The sequence below is a fragment of the Dermacentor andersoni genome, chromosome 8 (assembly GCF_023375885.2).
Source record: "Dermacentor andersoni chromosome 8, qqDerAnde1_hic_scaffold, whole genome shotgun sequence".
Lineage (NCBI taxonomy): Eukaryota > Metazoa > Arthropoda > Arachnida > Ixodida > Ixodidae > Dermacentor > Dermacentor andersoni.
The window spans coordinates 139983761-139999830 of NC_092821.1; the positions used below are offsets into that span (position 1 = coordinate 139983761).

Here is a 16070-nt window from a genome sequence, read left to right on the forward strand (position 1 = left end):
TAATCAATGCTGAGCTACTAGAATATTTCTCTCTTCCCATATGTTTAGACAAGAACTTTTGAGGTAATGCTGCCTCGCGCCAGTTGTGTGTGCTCATAGCTGCCAAGTCAACAATTGCCTTGTCAGTGTGCAAAAAAAAAAAAAAAAGCTTTCTCGCCTGATTTGGGTGAAAAAAAGAAAGGGGTGGCAATTCGGTCCTCGAAGTGCTGCTGTTCTTTGCATTGTGCAACAGGGAAGCGTTGGAAAACCGTCCTCTGGAGACCAAACAACTGCGTGAACAGCGGTACGAGCGCCTGGCAAAGCACTACCCCGTCGTCCTCATCAGGATCTACTTCCCGGACCGGTTTGTGCTTCAGGGAACATTCTTGGCTGAGGAACGAGGTGGGCATTCTCATTTTTGCCACCTTTTGGCGCGCGTTTATGTTTAACGTGAAGCTTTCTTTGTCTCTTTCGGGTGTTGTTGTGGTGATTGGAATGCCTAATTGGTGAGATTATTGAACGCGTGGATGTCTGCCTCATACTGCATCATGTCGGGCGCTTTGTTTTCGAAGTGGGTAAATAAATGTTGCAGTTGTAATGTGTTTATCAGCACTTGTGTGGTTGCTTTACTAAAGTGGACCATATTGTGAACGCATTCCTGCTTTAACAGAACACCAGCACCGCTGTGTCAAGATGGTGTGATGTGTAAGGTAATCGGTGGGCCTTTTTCAAATGAACTGCTGTGAAACAATTGCGTTTTCTGTCTTCCCATGCTCTGCTGTTATCACAGTGAAAAATTTTTTTTTTCTCTCTGAAAGCATTGTTTTTTTATTTCAGTGTCTGATGTACTACAGTTTGTGCGGGGCTTTCTCAGAGATGGCAACATGGACTTCCACCTTTGTAAGCATTTCCTTTCCACAGGAAATTTCTTTTACTGAGCACTATTGCTGCACCTGCTTTCAAACCCTTTGGATGCTGGGAATCTCGTGTGTTTCTGACCTCTGTGGGCTGGAGGTTTTTCCAAAGTGAGTAAATTTAAATTAGTAAAAGTTTGCAGTCTTTCAATTCAAGCGCAATTTATTGCCAGTGTGTTCCTAATGATTTTACAAGTGTCCAAATGGCAAACTTCAAACAATAATTAGGAATTATGCTAATTACATAAAAAAATGAGTAACAGTGCAAGACACAGCATATAAGAAGGAGACTGAGAAAGCGCTGAATGTCAACCAATGTTTTATTACGCACACATCAAAGTTATACAAGTTCGGGAAGGGGGGAGGAAGGCAGCTAGCTACTTGGCAAGAAGGAAAGGCATGATGTCGAAAATCAAGATCAGTAAGCGAGCGCTGTCATCAGTATGCAAGAAAAGCAATTTCCTTGGTGAGGAGTGATATTGACGGCACGCTCATGTGCATTCCACCTTTTCCGTCGATGCAGTAAGCCTCATGCATAATATATCGCACGTGCACACTGGTCACGATAGCACCTTAGTACTTCGCACTGATTAAATAAAGCCTTATAACCACATAGAGAGCAATGCGCTGCTAGGTGACTGCCTGTACTTCCCTTCATTAAATTGGGGTGTTCTCTGAGGCGGTCGATGACACGATGACCGGTTTGGCTGATGCAGGAATGACAGCATGAAAAGAAGTGTACCTACTTTTCAAGACATTCAATAAATCGGCAACTGACATGTGCATCTCCCATTTCTGTCTGGCATTCGTCTAACTGAACAGATATGGTTACTTCTAGATTCTAGACCCTCCCTTTCTTTTTCAGAAAATTTGCTGAAAAAATGACATGCACGTTCGATTCTACTACAAAACCAAAACTGAAATAGTGATGAAAAGCTATTGTTACGAGCATTAAATGTTTCGGTAATCCAGTCTAATCCACATGTTGCTGCAGGTGTTATTGTGAATAGTATCAAATTTAGCCATGTTGTAAAATTCAAGTTCCTGTTATCTCTGATTGGCTCCAAGGGTGTCTACACCTTCTTTGATTGCTTCAAAGCATGAACACGGCTGAATTCGATGTCATAGTGGAGCTTGTAAAGGTCTAAAGTAGGACACCAAATGAAAGAGCTGTGGTTGCTTCGTTTCTGCTTGATCAAGTTAGTCTGCCATGGTATGCAAGACGTATAGAAACAAGGTTTCTGAAATGGAGTTGACGGCATTGGATACGCGATCATATGGCCGACATATGGTCCACATGGGCTCAGGCGCAGAACATTTTTTATTATTGCGATAGCAGGTATATTGGCGCTTCAGGTGAATTTCCGCTGTTGGCGTTGGGTGTTGCCCTGATGTTCTGCGTAAAGTCCAAGTGTGATAACATTGTGGCCACGTGCCGTATGCTGTTGGTGCAAGAGATATCTTGCGAGGATGAGCCAAGAAGGATGCTGGGTTGATACGGCGGCGTCTTCTCGCGCTCGCTAGGGAGGAAGGTGGGGAGGATGCGTGCCGTCTTCATATGCGTGCAAGGAGGGAGCGGGGAGATGTGCGCGATAGGAGGGTGGAGGAACGGGTCAGGTTAGCGCAAATCTCTTCTCGAGCTGTGGCAGCTGAGTGCAGCTGTGCTCGTATTATCTTGGAAGCAGTTTGTGGTGGGTTCAAAGGCTAGCTGACCTGAGATAGCTGACGGCTTCACGTGGACTGCGTTCTTGCGCGCCTAGTTCGTATTGAAACGAGAGGCAGCACGAAGGGGAATTAGCTTGCTGCTGCTGCCACTCATCATCACGCCAGCGTTATGACAGTGAGTGTCCGCAGTCATTGAGTGAGACGTGTTCATGTTTGCTTGTGCACGCATGACGAAGTGCTTGTTAATTTAGTTAGTAAGCGAACGTTTACGGCATGTGATGCGTTAGTGTTTGCCCGTGCATGCATGGCAATGTCCTTGTTAATTTAGGTAGTAAGCAGATGTTGATAACAGTTTATGCAGCTGATGAAATGACTAACCTTACTTTGTATAGCTGTCTAATAATTTGCTGTTGCAATCTGTGCCATCTTTCGGGTGAAACTGTTACCTTTTTTCCCAAGTCAGGAAAATCCCTCATACAAAGTCAAGTACAAAGACAAAGAAGCTCGTGAATTTGCAGAAGCTTTTCACATACATAAGATGCATGATTGCGTATGGACGACCGAACGGCAAGTTTCATCCTAGACGCCAGCGCTCGTTTCTCCCCTGGCGGAACGATTTCATCTCCAACGGGTGTAAGTTTCCGCCGCCGCTTCCCTACGGTCGGGCCCGCGTTCAGTTCGCGCTGCGCGCGAGACGTCTCTTGTTTGCGACGGCGCCTCATCGGATGACCGGAAATTATTATTGTGTTGTTAACTGTCACGATAGCAGTGTAAACACGAAAGGGTTGATGCCACCAGTGATATTCTGCCGATTCACTAGAAAATGGTACGAAAAAAGCAGACGACAGACATGGATTACTGCCGTGCGCCGAGCAAAGTAAACAACTGGCAAACGAAGCGAGCTCGTTCGTTGATCACTCCTGAGTGCATGACGGTTTTTATATTGTCACAGTCGGTAATGTGGAATCGATGTTCCACGCTTGTTGGCTCAGCCATTAAAAGCCACCTGTAAATAGACGAACGCTTCTTCCTTCCCGTAACATTATGTAACCCACATGAATTTAATAATTACTCGGTACATAATCCTTTTATTCACATAAAAACTTTCAGTTGTTCGACGGGCGCTTGTCCTGTCTTCTTTCTCGTGTTTCATTTGTGTGTGCGTTGCCCAGGAATGGAAACCACTTCTGTTGTATGCGCTAGCAGTGGCCAAAGTTCACGCGTGCCAAGAAATTGAATATGTGCACGATGCATTGAACATGACCGGAGTTCATTCCCGCATCACCACTGCACCGATCGACCGAGTTACTGGACGATACACGCCCGCGTCTTGGTCGCACCAGCGTTGCTGAAGCAGGAATGATTACTAATATTTTCAACTTCCGTCTCTTGAGCGCTGTTAAAAAAATTGGAGGACGCTTAAGCTTAGCCATCAAGAGTGGAACGTGATAGCGTTATCGCACCCCGTTCGCACCGCCTACTCAAACGCGCTACGCCAGCCAAACGTCGCGATCGGCACAGATAGCCGGCCTCGACGCGCCATGAACGCGGATGCGATCATGGGGCGAGTGGCGCGCCACGTGTCGGGGCAGCGCCGTACATTGCGAGGAGGCGGTCTTCTGTGTTTGCCGCAAGATGGCTCTGCGTGTGCGCAGAGCGCAGAAGAAATGTAGCGTAAACGTACTTCGCTACTCGTGAAACGGCGACTTCTGTAAGTTACATGGCCATAATTACGGATATACACCGCAGTATAACTTTCTACGGCACGTTTCTAAGGCAACACCGCATTCACTAGACGCGATTTTGTCTTGTGTTGAACGAACGAGCTCGTGGCTGAGTGGTAGCGTCTCCGTCTCCCACTCCGGAGACCCTGGTTCGATTCCCACCAGCCCAAGATGTTTTTTTAGTGCCTTCTGGGATTTATCGCTCAAGGCCAACGCCGCCGACGCCGACGACACCGGCTTTTCTGCGACACGAGCTGCTTAACGCTGTCGCGTTGAAATGGCCAAGCTGTCTACATTGCTGCCTCTATTCCATATTGTAGGGGACGTACTAGTTAAAGTTGTGTGCGCATGTCGTACTTGTGCTATGCAGCGATATATTTTGTTTATTTCCGCACAGTGTCGATGGAAGTCCGTTGTCGCCATCAGAGACAACACGGATTCGTAGCAAACATATTGTGAGAAACTGCAAAAATGACTTTAGCTTGTATGTGCCGTATGTATGTGCCGCATCGTATGTGCTGACGATTTTTCCGGCGGCACATACGATGTCGTTTCCAATTACCTGCTCAGCGTCACTTACATGGCTAAGCAGACGCTGCCCTTTCGCCGCATTGCTGCCATAAAACAAATCATCAAGCGTACCGATCTTCTTAACGGCAAATAGAAGCATGTAGTCTGTTTCACAATTCAATGTATTGCATCACGATGCGGCAAGCAATGGAGTCGTGCGGCGGCAGCAGCTCGAGGGGCGGAGTCATGATTTGCGTCGTCTGCTACGGCGGCGCGTGCTGGCCGCATTGTCGGGAAGCGTGCTACTGTCAGGGGCAGTGCATCGATTTCATCGGTACTGCGGGAACTGAGCTGATATTCTTAACTAAACGTTTTGCGACGACAAACTCTGAGCCTTCAGTGGCGATAATGGAGTTCCCCAAACTTCTTTTGACAGCATGCTTCGTTTGTTCTTTCGAAAGGCTGGGGTACTGAGCGCGTGCACGTATATTTCTTCACTGTGTGTGCTACCATAATAAGCAGCGACAAGACGCACCGAGATGTGCGCGCAATGTGCTCAGTCTTTATGGGGGTCGAACACGATGAAACAAACTGATACGATTAAAGGAATGTTTTAGGTTAAGACAATGAGCTGGAAGTGATTTTTCTTGACAATCATTCACTAACCAGACAGGCCCTGGCCGCCGGCGGGGAATTGGACACGTCACCCTCGGATCTTCAGTTAGTATCTCGTCATGTCCCCAGCGGCAGCGATGACAGTGCTCATCCTGGAAGGCAGTGAAGTGTAGAATGACTTGATCAGGGATGTGTTCATTCGCAGCACGTCTCAGTTGCTGACGATGATGGATCGAAGCCTATCCTCGGGCGACTGATAGAGGGATGGTGCGCCAGCGATACTTTCAACGAGCCCCAGGCATTTTACATGATTTTGGTGCCCGGGGATTGAGGCGGCCACTCCAAGAGAGTGACTGTGCGCTCTCTCAGCAGTTCTTGCACAACACGAGCAGTGTGGATCGGCGACCTATCGCGTTAGAATATATAGTCGCCTTCCAGGAACGGGCCGTCAAGAATGTATGGAATCAATACGTCGTCTACGACTGCCCTACACCTTTCAGCGATGAACTTACCTTCGAGGCGTACCAGTGGGCGTCGCACAACGCTTAGTAAAGAATACCGGCTCATTTCACGCAGTCATACGCCTACCTGATGCCAACCTGATGCATCGCGGTGTGCACTACTAAAGTGCGAGACCTTGTGACACATTGTGACTGCGTCTGGTCTCTCGGCGATCACCCAGCGCTCCCAGGTGGCACAAAAAAGTGGCGGCAGCCGCGTGCTCTGAGCATCGCATTTCAATCGCTGAGCATTGTACAATTCCGATGCTGCTTTGCTTTTGTCTAGTTTTAACCTTAATAAAGGAGCCGTTCATAGGCAAGAACTTCATGTTCCATGTGAATTGCATGTATTCGCCTCCACAGGTGCAACGACTCTGGAGCTTGGCCACCGAAGGGCGAACGCTCAGATTTGTAATGGGCGTTTGGAAGTTCTCTCAGTAGCTTAGACCTTTTCATTTAGAGCACATTTTCCTTCCTCGCACTTCCCAACTATGGTTGCGCCTGGTGCATGACTCTGTTTGCTGTGCATCGTTGGGGAACGCAAACACAACAGAATGTTGTGTTTCCGCCACTGATGGCCCTCGTCGTGCTAAGCTGCGTGAAATAGACCAAGACTGAAGATTAACCTAGTTTCTAAGATATTAAAATTGGCGAAGCACTGAGAGAAAAAGAAAGCATTACAATGGACAGAAAACGGAAACTTACTGACACATGTGCATTCAGCAAAACAGCGCAACAAACAGAAAAGGAAAACGTACGTCTCCCTTTTTTGTCTGTAATTTTTGTGCTGCATTGCCAATTTACCTGATTAAATGTGCGACAATGTTAACGTCCACAGCAAAATAATATCTTCGAAATAACTGCTGGAGTTCTACGTCATAGCTTATCTTGGCTTGTCTCTTAGCTTGTTTATGGAGTGCATTTGCATTGCAATTTGCACTCGTTTTCTATATTCTACCTGATCCATAAAAAGTGACCAGCCTAGTACAAGTGGCGACCTTTTTCAAGAGCAGACACAAGAAATCTCTTTTCCGGTACGTCAGGCCGTGTGCACCTTCGCACCACCTTCTGCTTCACAAGCCCGTGCTCTTGCTGCTGTTGTTTGCGGCACTGTTTGCCAGAGCGTCTCTGGCTCCTTATGACAGCTGCCGGGTGCCTATTAGGAGAAAACTCAGTGTTGTGAAACGAGTTTGACATTGCTTCTTTTTGTCTGTGCAGACACGTCTCCCCCAAAACACGTTCTGGATCCACAGGAAACTCTGGCAGAGGTAAAAATTCTGAAAAACATTAGTGGCATCCTCGCGCATTTGTTTACAAAGCAACAAAGTTTTAAAAGCTATTGTTCATGATTTATCATGAACAATCATTTTGTATTTTCTGTAAGGCTGACGTAGCTGGGTCGTGTGAGCAGCCAGTAAACATTTTCCACTGCTAGCTAAAATAACCAGATGATAAAGAAACAAACTTTTGAACACCAAAGGTGATGAAATAGAGAACGAAGAGTATGTGGGCTGGTATGGTGATATTAATTCACAGTTTGTGTTCTGAAGGGTTCCATGCAAGAACATTGTGAATGCTGCAGTTTTTAGAACATTGTCTTGACATCTGATCCCGAATCTTTCATCAAAGTAAATTTTCCTTAAAGAGAGAGAGAGAGAGAGAAAAGAGCGATGGCAGTGTTGCTTGTCATTGACCCAGGTTTCGCCTTTACCAGACAGCGTGCCATCTGATGCCCGTGTTGTGATGTGGTGGTGTGTGTGATGCGACTTCAGCGTCTGTCTCTTATTCTCATCTATGGTCTTGCACATCAAGCTTCTCAACTAGTTAAAAAGTGACCACTTTGCTACTTCGGAACTGTAATTTACCAGACTTGCCTAGTACCGACCGCGGTATCCCAGTGTTTATGATGTTGCACCGCTGAGCTCGAGGTTGCGGGTTCAAACCTGGCTACTGCTCTTGCATTTGGATGCGGGTGCAATGCGCGAAGTCTCTCATGCACCATACATTGGGTGCACGTTAAGGAACCCCAGCTGGGAAAAATTTGTCCAGAATCCCCCACTACAGTGTGATCGTGGTTTTGCATGTAATACCCGAGAATATAATTTTCTTTTTTTGCCCCTTAATCTCCTTCGTTGTTCTTTTCGCATTCTTTTACGTGCACCCACTATGGCGGCTTAGCGGCTGTGATGTTGCGCTGCCAAGCAGGAGGTCGTGGGTACGATTCCCATCTGTGGCGGTCATGTTCCAATGGAAGTGCAATTCAAGAACGCTGGTGTACGATGCTCTTTGTGCATGTTAATGAACAAAATTAATTCAGAGCTGGCCACCACAGCTTCTGTCATACCCTGCTGTGCAATCTCTGGAACATTAAATGCCACAGTTTAAGTTCACCTGCATGCCTCTCCAGGCAAATTTGGTTCCTGCGTCAGTGGTCCACTTTGGTGGTGTGATGACCCCAGGGGTTCCGCTTCTTCGAGACGACATCCTGGGCATGGTCTCAACTCCGGGTGGAGCCACGGCGGCAGCCACACGCCTCAGGTGCGGTGCTTTCAAGTTTAAATGCCTGGGAAGCATAGACATTGCTGCCAGAGCTCCTAAATTTGGTGAACTTGGGGTCGTTCTATGATATTGTGAACGTTGCATCAAGTTTTACAAAAAATGGGTCCAGTCTTTTTAACAATGTTTAATGGTGTCGAAAGTCAGGGGGATGCAAGATTGCGAGAAATGCACACAAGAAAGAAATCGGGCCTTTCGTGACAGTGTAAGAAGCTGTTAAACCAGAGAGTTACTCACTTTGGGCAAGTTTAGTTGGACAAGCTCCTGAAGTTGGCCAAATCAGCAAAGAAAGTAACTGAAAAAAAGTTATTGTGATACCAAAACAGCTTGCTGCTTTTCAGTCTGTCTGCTGTTTCTAGTTTGCTGCTGCTGTTGCTTGTGTATTGTGTTTAAAGGTAAATCACCATGAATAAAGTGCATATGTATGCCCCCAAAGAGCACACATTTTGTGTGCTCAGGGCAAACTTGGGAAAAAAAAATAATAATAATCGGGAAATGTTTTCTACTCGCATACTCGCCTCTATTTCAAGTTCACAGGTTGCCAGGTAGGCATGGAGTCTGAGCCCGTGTGCCACAAAATGGTGGCACTGGGTTTCGCGGGGTTCCTGTTTCTTATGGTGGAGGATTGATGGCACATCCATGGATTGGACACCCGTGGTGCACAATCCATGTAATAAGTTGTTCCTGTGGATTGCATCACGCAAGCAGGGTGGCAGTCGCTAGCCAGTGCGAGTGACGTAGCTGTGATTCCCAACCCACAGCTCGTATTAAGCCTTGACAACCACAGATTTAGGCCGAAGGGGAGGGCCACGAACCTCTACTACTGAAGCTGTTTATTTCACGCTGGTTACTGGAAGCTACAAATGCGACAGCAGCTGTAGCATGATTGACTACTGTGGTGGAGCGATCCGTGCATCCGGAAGCTGATGTTCAGCTCATCTCGTGTATCTCGGCACTCCGAATCTAGGCTGGTCATTCGCTCAGGATGGTCAGATGTTGCAATGGTACTGAGTTGCAGCTGTCCTCACTGCCCGCAGCCAAAGGAAGTACAAAGCAATATATGCATTCCTCCCTGTGCTGTGGACAAGCGGTTGTCCCTTGATTTCCAAGAAATTAGTAAAAAGGGAAGTAGATCACTGGTTTTAGCGAGTTGGTGATATTTACACGTAGACAATGTATGACATGCATACGGTTGGCAAAAAACATGAGAACAAGAAATATTTCAGACAAGTGGAATGTGGAAGCGGCCACACTTGGGGCATGCACTTAAAGAGCCGGTGTGGGCCTAGAAAAGCTAGTTGCTTAAAAATGCTGCTTGAGATTGTAGAGTCTTGTGTCTTCGTACTCTAGTTTGTGAGGAAATGCCTACCGTCACGAAAAGGGAAGGCAGCAACCTTACCTTGCAGCTGAGGCACATTCTCTGGTGTGCTTATGTGTGCAACAATTGCACTTCTTGGTTTAGAAAGTCTGTTTTTCTTTAGCGCGGACCTAGTTGGATAAATTTGCTTGATTTGCGATTGGTAGTTGCTAGAGTAAACTTCAGCTGAGAGTCAAACATTGTAAACAACTAAATACTTCATATCTCCTATTTCTGAGGCACCCTTGTAGCTTTGACCGGTGCCCGGCTCTTCAAGTTTTGAACCAAGCCTAACGATGAGTGTGTAATTAGTGGTGACCATATCTCGCAACTGCCCTCACAGGTCAGATCTCAAACTTGACGTGCGTAGCCAAACTACTGCCACAGTACCACGGCAGCGGTCGCCAGACAACCGTTCTTCCAGTGCCCGGTCTCCACCAAAGTCTTCACCAAAGTCTCCAACGAGGTCGCCCACAAAGTCGCCCACAAAGTCTCCCCCGAAATCGCCTCCAGGGTCGCAGAAGAAGTTTGCAGCAAAAGATGACCAGCCCAAAACGCCCAAGTGGTTTATCATGGGTCCGTATGAGACTCCTCTCGCTTCTGGTGCACTAGTGGCCCTTGTATACCGGATAGCAAAAGCTTGGCTAAATTGTTCATGCCAATAATGGAAGTGCTCCCAGTGGCTGCAGGTGATAGAGGTGCAAGTATATAATCGTTGGAAACCCTGCCTTCACACGCATGCAGTAGGTTTACTCAGTTTCTTCTGTGACAGTTGTTCGAGTAAGAGGAATATAAACAGCACTTGTCATGCTTATCAAAGCCATGTGATGCTAACTGCCTTCTCACTTGATGGCACGAGCTGCTACTGATTAGTGGGACAATAACCAGCTTTGGACTTTGGGACACTAACTACAGTCAAACTCGATTGTAACAAACCTGGATAGAGTGAATAACGTTATTTATGTACATAACAAGACCTATGAAAACACATAAAAAATACAGTATAACATCATTGATATGATCCTATTGCGTTCGATTTAGCTGCGCCAACGTTCGTGATTTAGAACACAAAAGATAACCCTATAGAGTTACGCTTATCTTTTACCGGCTCGTATGTTCCCAGAAAACACGATCTTCCAGCACTAACAATCAGTGTATCACCAAACTGCGATCGTGTGATACGTTTTCCGGCCACTAGATTCCATGTAAACAAGAAAATGTGTGAGGCGCGTGCGATCGAGAACAGTATACAGCCACCTGCTGCGGCAGCTTCACTCCAATACTCGCCCGCTCGGTCTCTTATTCTGGTACCACTCAATCTTGTCTGGGGTCGTCACATGCCACATTTACAACTATAGTCACCAATTTTGTTTCGATAAGCATCTTCACCTATCTGTTTCACAGCGTGGGGTGCTGTTGGAAGCCCACTGAACGCTTTTAATGGCCGATAACCCAAATGCACCGCTGTTCCCTGCTACAGGCTGTGATCGTATGGTACGTTTTCTGGCTGCTAGATTCCACGTAAATAAAATAATGCGCTAGGCGCGCCTCGCGCATTTTTTGTGATGTGAGCATCACATTTCGGTCCGGCAGCATGCGGTGGTGGATTTCATTTCGGTTTCCTGTTGCTGTCTTTAAAAACTACGCAACTGAAAAACAACAAAATGTGTCTCGGGGCTGCCGAAACCCCACCAGCTTGACGCGTTTCGGCGTATTGTGCCTCACACTGCAACGAATCGTGCAACGCTTTGCATTGCGTAGATGTCAACTACAGTTGAGTCTCAGATTTTTCAGTTACTTCAAATCATACATTCTGGTTGGTATCTTTCTCAGATGTTTTTTTCCAATACATGTGGACGAGGTTCTACTGTATATTCCTTATAACAAACTGGACATCTGATATATTGAACGTGGAAAGAAACTCGCTGAAGAAGCAAGTCCAGAGGAAGACGACAGCATCAATGAACTGGGGGACGAGCTCGGCAACTTTCCTGATGCTGTGCTGGAATGAATGTCATTCGAAGACTTCTTGAATATAGATGAAGTGGCTGTGAGCTAGACACAATTGCTAACATGGTGGCAGCTGGTGCGACTGAAGAGGCTGAAGAGGTTGAGGATGTCACAAGTGAAAGTCGTCCAACGCTTAACAAAGCAGTTTTCGCTGTAAATGTGCTTTGCCGTTAACATTAAAGGGACACTAAAGGTAAATACTAAGTCGACATGGACTATTTAAATACCATTCGCAATGCTTTTCTCGTGCTGAGAAAAAGACTTTGTCTACAAGAAAAATTGCATCTGAAGGGTCCGAATACCTTTTTTGAAATTCAAGTCTCCCACCACCCAACTGGGGGAGTGGTAACGTTGCATATGCCATCACCACCCTTTGCTGCTGTCAGTGAGTAAAATGGCGCGTGACAGACGGCGGTACCGAGCCAAGACAGAGCAGTAGATTTGCCCCTGCAGCTGCTTTTTGGTCAGCTGCTTTTTGGTCAGATCATTGGAGCATCCTGCGACATGACATGGAAGTTGAATTCTCTGCTACTTGCAGTTTGTGCAAGTTTCATGAGCCAGCAACAACCAATGCAGTGCTATGCGATAATGAAACTACTGAAACGTGAAAGTGTGAGCGGCGCAGAGTCCAGTGGAAATGAAACCTTCGATCGTACGCATCAGTGTCAAGGGTACTTTAAGTGAGTTCTTTTTTCTAAAATATGAAATAGAACTAGGCAAGTAACATTTTATTTCATCTTATAATACCATACAAGGATGTCTTTTTGTAATGAGTGGTTGAGTACTAGTGACAAAATTTAACTGACGAGTGCTTTCATCAGCAGGCAAGTACTAAAATGTCCCAGGGGGAGTCTCTAATCATGTCCTGCATTTACCTCAATTTCTCAATTATTAGGGCTCTGTTCGTGATAATATTGATGCCTTAGAGATTCTCAAGCACTAATCTATCACTTTAACTTGACTTAATATTTGCCTTTGGTGTCCCTTTAACTTCAATGGACTTAGGTTAAACCAAACCGCATCTTGTATTGAGAATGCTGTGCTCATTGATCCAGCTAAGTCAAAAGTGCAAGCAAAAATTGCCCCCTTTTGTGTGAGTAGCTAAATTTCTTACAATAAATGGATTTTCTTTTGTGCATGGTAAGTGGCAATTATATTGAACATATCTGACCTTATTGGCATCCAAATAATTGGTCGTTGACTCTATTTGATTGTTGTTCTTTTGTGCGTGGGAATTATCCCATGTACAGCAAACTTGTAACAAAAATTTGCTATAATTTTTTTTATGCTGGTTTTGCTATATCAGAACTCATTGCAGTGCATATTGCGGTTCATTGTAACCGGGTTCCACTGTACTACTGGTTAGTGCACCAATAACTAGTTTTTGAACATGGTGATGCCAATCGACTGCCGCTGTCTGGTGTCACCAGTTTGTTGGAGTGTTAGGGAATACGTTAGGTGATGGTGTCAAGTAAGAGGAGACAAGGAAAATGAAATGTTTCTGGCTTCAAGTGTTCCGATAAAGATGAGACTCCTTTACTTCTTTGGAGTTTGTAGGCAATTTCAATTTTTATTGCAAGCTTCTTGGTATCTGAAGAGCAGGAACATGATGCAGGAGGCTGATGCCTGATGGACAGAGTTGACTGACCCTCATTGTCTGCCTGGGGAGCCTTTCTCCCACTTAGCGCTCTCTTGTTCGCTGTGAAGAAAACAAATCTAGCAATGCAAATAGTCAAACAGCGCATGTGGACATGGGTGATGAAAAAGGACAAGTGCTTATCTTCGTCATTCTTTGTTGCTGTTTATTTGCGTCTGCTACTTGTCATGCTTATCTTCACCCCTTTTTTGTATCCATGTCTATGTGTACGTAGACAGCTATTTAAGCATGAGGACAGGTACTTCCCATTCTTTTTTGTCATCTGTCTGTCTGTGCTATTCCATTATGGGCTAATACCGTAAAGACCCGCATATAATACGAGGTATTTTTCCTATTATTAGCGTCCCAAATTTTTGCCTCATACTATGCGGATCCGAACGAAAATTTCAGTCAGAAATTTGGGATAGAAGTTGTGGCTTCCTTATTGCTGCGTGGCTACAGCTTGGTTTCGTTATTGCTGCGTGGCTACAACATCGTGTCTTTATTGTTGAGTGCGCACCTTGATGGCACACGTGTAAACCTAGCTTCGCGAAGTGCATCTTTTTTTATTCTGCGTTGAAGGACCAATATGTCCAGACCACGAAAACAGTACTCGGCTGCTTTCAAGAGAAAGGTTATTTTAGCCGCACAAGACGTTGGCAACAGTGTGGCCGGGAAGCAGTTCGGCATCAACGAGGGAAGCATTCATGGATGGCATCGACAGAAGGAAGCCTTTTTCGTGTGCAGCGGAACGCGAAAAAGCTTTCGCGGCTCAAGGAGTGGGACATTCCCGGAAATCGAACTTGCCCTGACGGAGGTCGCATGCCAACAGCGAGCCATGCATCTAGCTGTGAGCATGGAGGTTATGAAAGCAAAAGCTAAGGAGCTTGCAAAAGCAAAAGCTAAAGAGCTTGCAAAAGAGAAAGGGCTACCGAGCTCCGCCTTCAAAGCGAGCAAGCACTGGATTTATTGCTACATGTGCCATGCTCTTTTTCCTTACGCCGCCGAACTTCGATCTCGCAAAAGCTGCCCGAATCGTTCGAAGAGCTGCTTGTGGCTTTCCAGCGCCACATTCTTTCGCTGCGCAAGTCCAAGAACTTCCATCTAGGGCAAATCAGCAATGCTGACCAAACGCCGGTTTATTTGGACATGCCATCACCTCTCCCTGTGCATGAAAAGGGCTCTAAACAAGTTTATGTCCGGCCCGCTGGCAACGAGAAAACACGAGTTACCATCATGCTGTCGTGCACGGCAGACAGACACAATCTTCTGCCCTATGTTGTCTTCAAGCACAAGACAGTGCCTAAAGGTGAGGAACTGCCGAAAATTGTGGTCGTGAGATGCCATGAGGAAGGCTGGATGAACGAGAATCTTGTGCTCGATTAGATAAAGTCCGTCTGGTGTAGGCAGCCCGGTGCACTGTTGTTGTTCCCGTCCATCCTCGTGCTGAACGCATTTCGTTGCCATTTGGCCGACTCGGTGAAGAGGCTATTGCGTGAATCCAGCACTGAACTCGTCGTTATCCCGGGTGGGATGACGTCTCAGCTGGAGCCTTTAGATGTTTGCGTGAACAAGCCGTTCAAGGTTGCGGTCAAGCGCTGTTATGCAGATTGTATGCGCTCAGGTGAGCCTGCGGTGACGCCGACCGGGCGGCTGAAGCAGGCTTCACCAGCCGCGCTATACAAGCGAATTGTGGACGTACGGGCCAGCATACCAGAGGACTTTGTGCGCCGCGCATTCAAGTGCGCCATCTCGAACGCACTTGATGGCACGGAGGATGGGAAGATATGTCCGACAAAAGACTATCCGAAGAGAGCGCAGCTGAGGAAGACAGGTGATTGAAGTGCGGAGTGCAATTTAAATAAATGTTTTCCTCGAGTTTTCCTAACTCGTATTATACGCGAATAAAACTTATTTTTTCTATTTCGCGTCCTAAAAATTACATCTCGTACTATATGCGGGTTTGTATTATATGCGAGTTTTTATGGTACTAATGCTTCCGAGTTTTATAATTCTGTGGCTAATGCGGGAACAGAAGGCTCAACAGATGTTTAATAACGTCAGCCCACCTGTCTTGCCAAACGCACTCTTGAGTGCTTGTTTCATAAATGTGTGGTTTTTCATATTTCTTTGGAGCAAGCAAAAGGAATAGTCACCAATGTGTTTGGGTATGACACACTGTAAAATAAGATTTTTTGTTAGATGTCAGCACCAGCTGCCCAGCAAAGGGCTCGAAGAAGTTAAAAAAAAAAAGGCACTTTGTAAGATGGTTTTGTGACTTGAGTCAGCACTGCATACCTTTCGCTTTTTGTTCGCTTGACATATTTCTGGGTAGTGCATAATATCCATGTATTTCTTTATTCTCGTTTCAGGGAAGAAATAGAAATTCCAGTTTTGTCAAGCGATGCATCTTGATAATGAAGAAAGGGTCCTGCTGAAAGAAAGTTTACTTTATCGCATGTTTTTGTACAATTGTGTGTGTGCTTCAAGTTTCCAGCGCAGAATGGCACTTTAGCAGATATGCATGCTAAAGTGATGTTGTGAAGTAGAGTGCACCAAACAATGATTGAAGAAGCTCCAAAAAAAAATAAAAAATCGATGATA

At 45.9% G+C, this 16070-nt stretch overlaps 1 protein-coding gene across 1 annotated transcript in view; it reads left to right on the forward strand.

Annotated features, from left to right (window-relative positions):
- The window catches only part of LOC126525811 (tether containing UBX domain for GLUT4), a 52104-nt gene extending 36034 nt beyond the window's left edge, over window positions 1-16070 (forward strand). The window contains exons 10-15 of the mRNA XM_050173741.3: window positions 233-381; window positions 817-879; window positions 7126-7175; window positions 8315-8445; window positions 10164-10396; window positions 15839-16070. Coding sequence (XP_050029698.2) covers window positions 233-381; window positions 817-879; window positions 7126-7175; window positions 8315-8445; window positions 10164-10396; window positions 15839-15849 — 637 coding nt within the window. The 3' untranslated portion in view covers window positions 15850-16070. The remainder of the gene's footprint in view (window positions 1-232; window positions 382-816; window positions 880-7125; window positions 7176-8314; window positions 8446-10163; window positions 10397-15838) is intronic.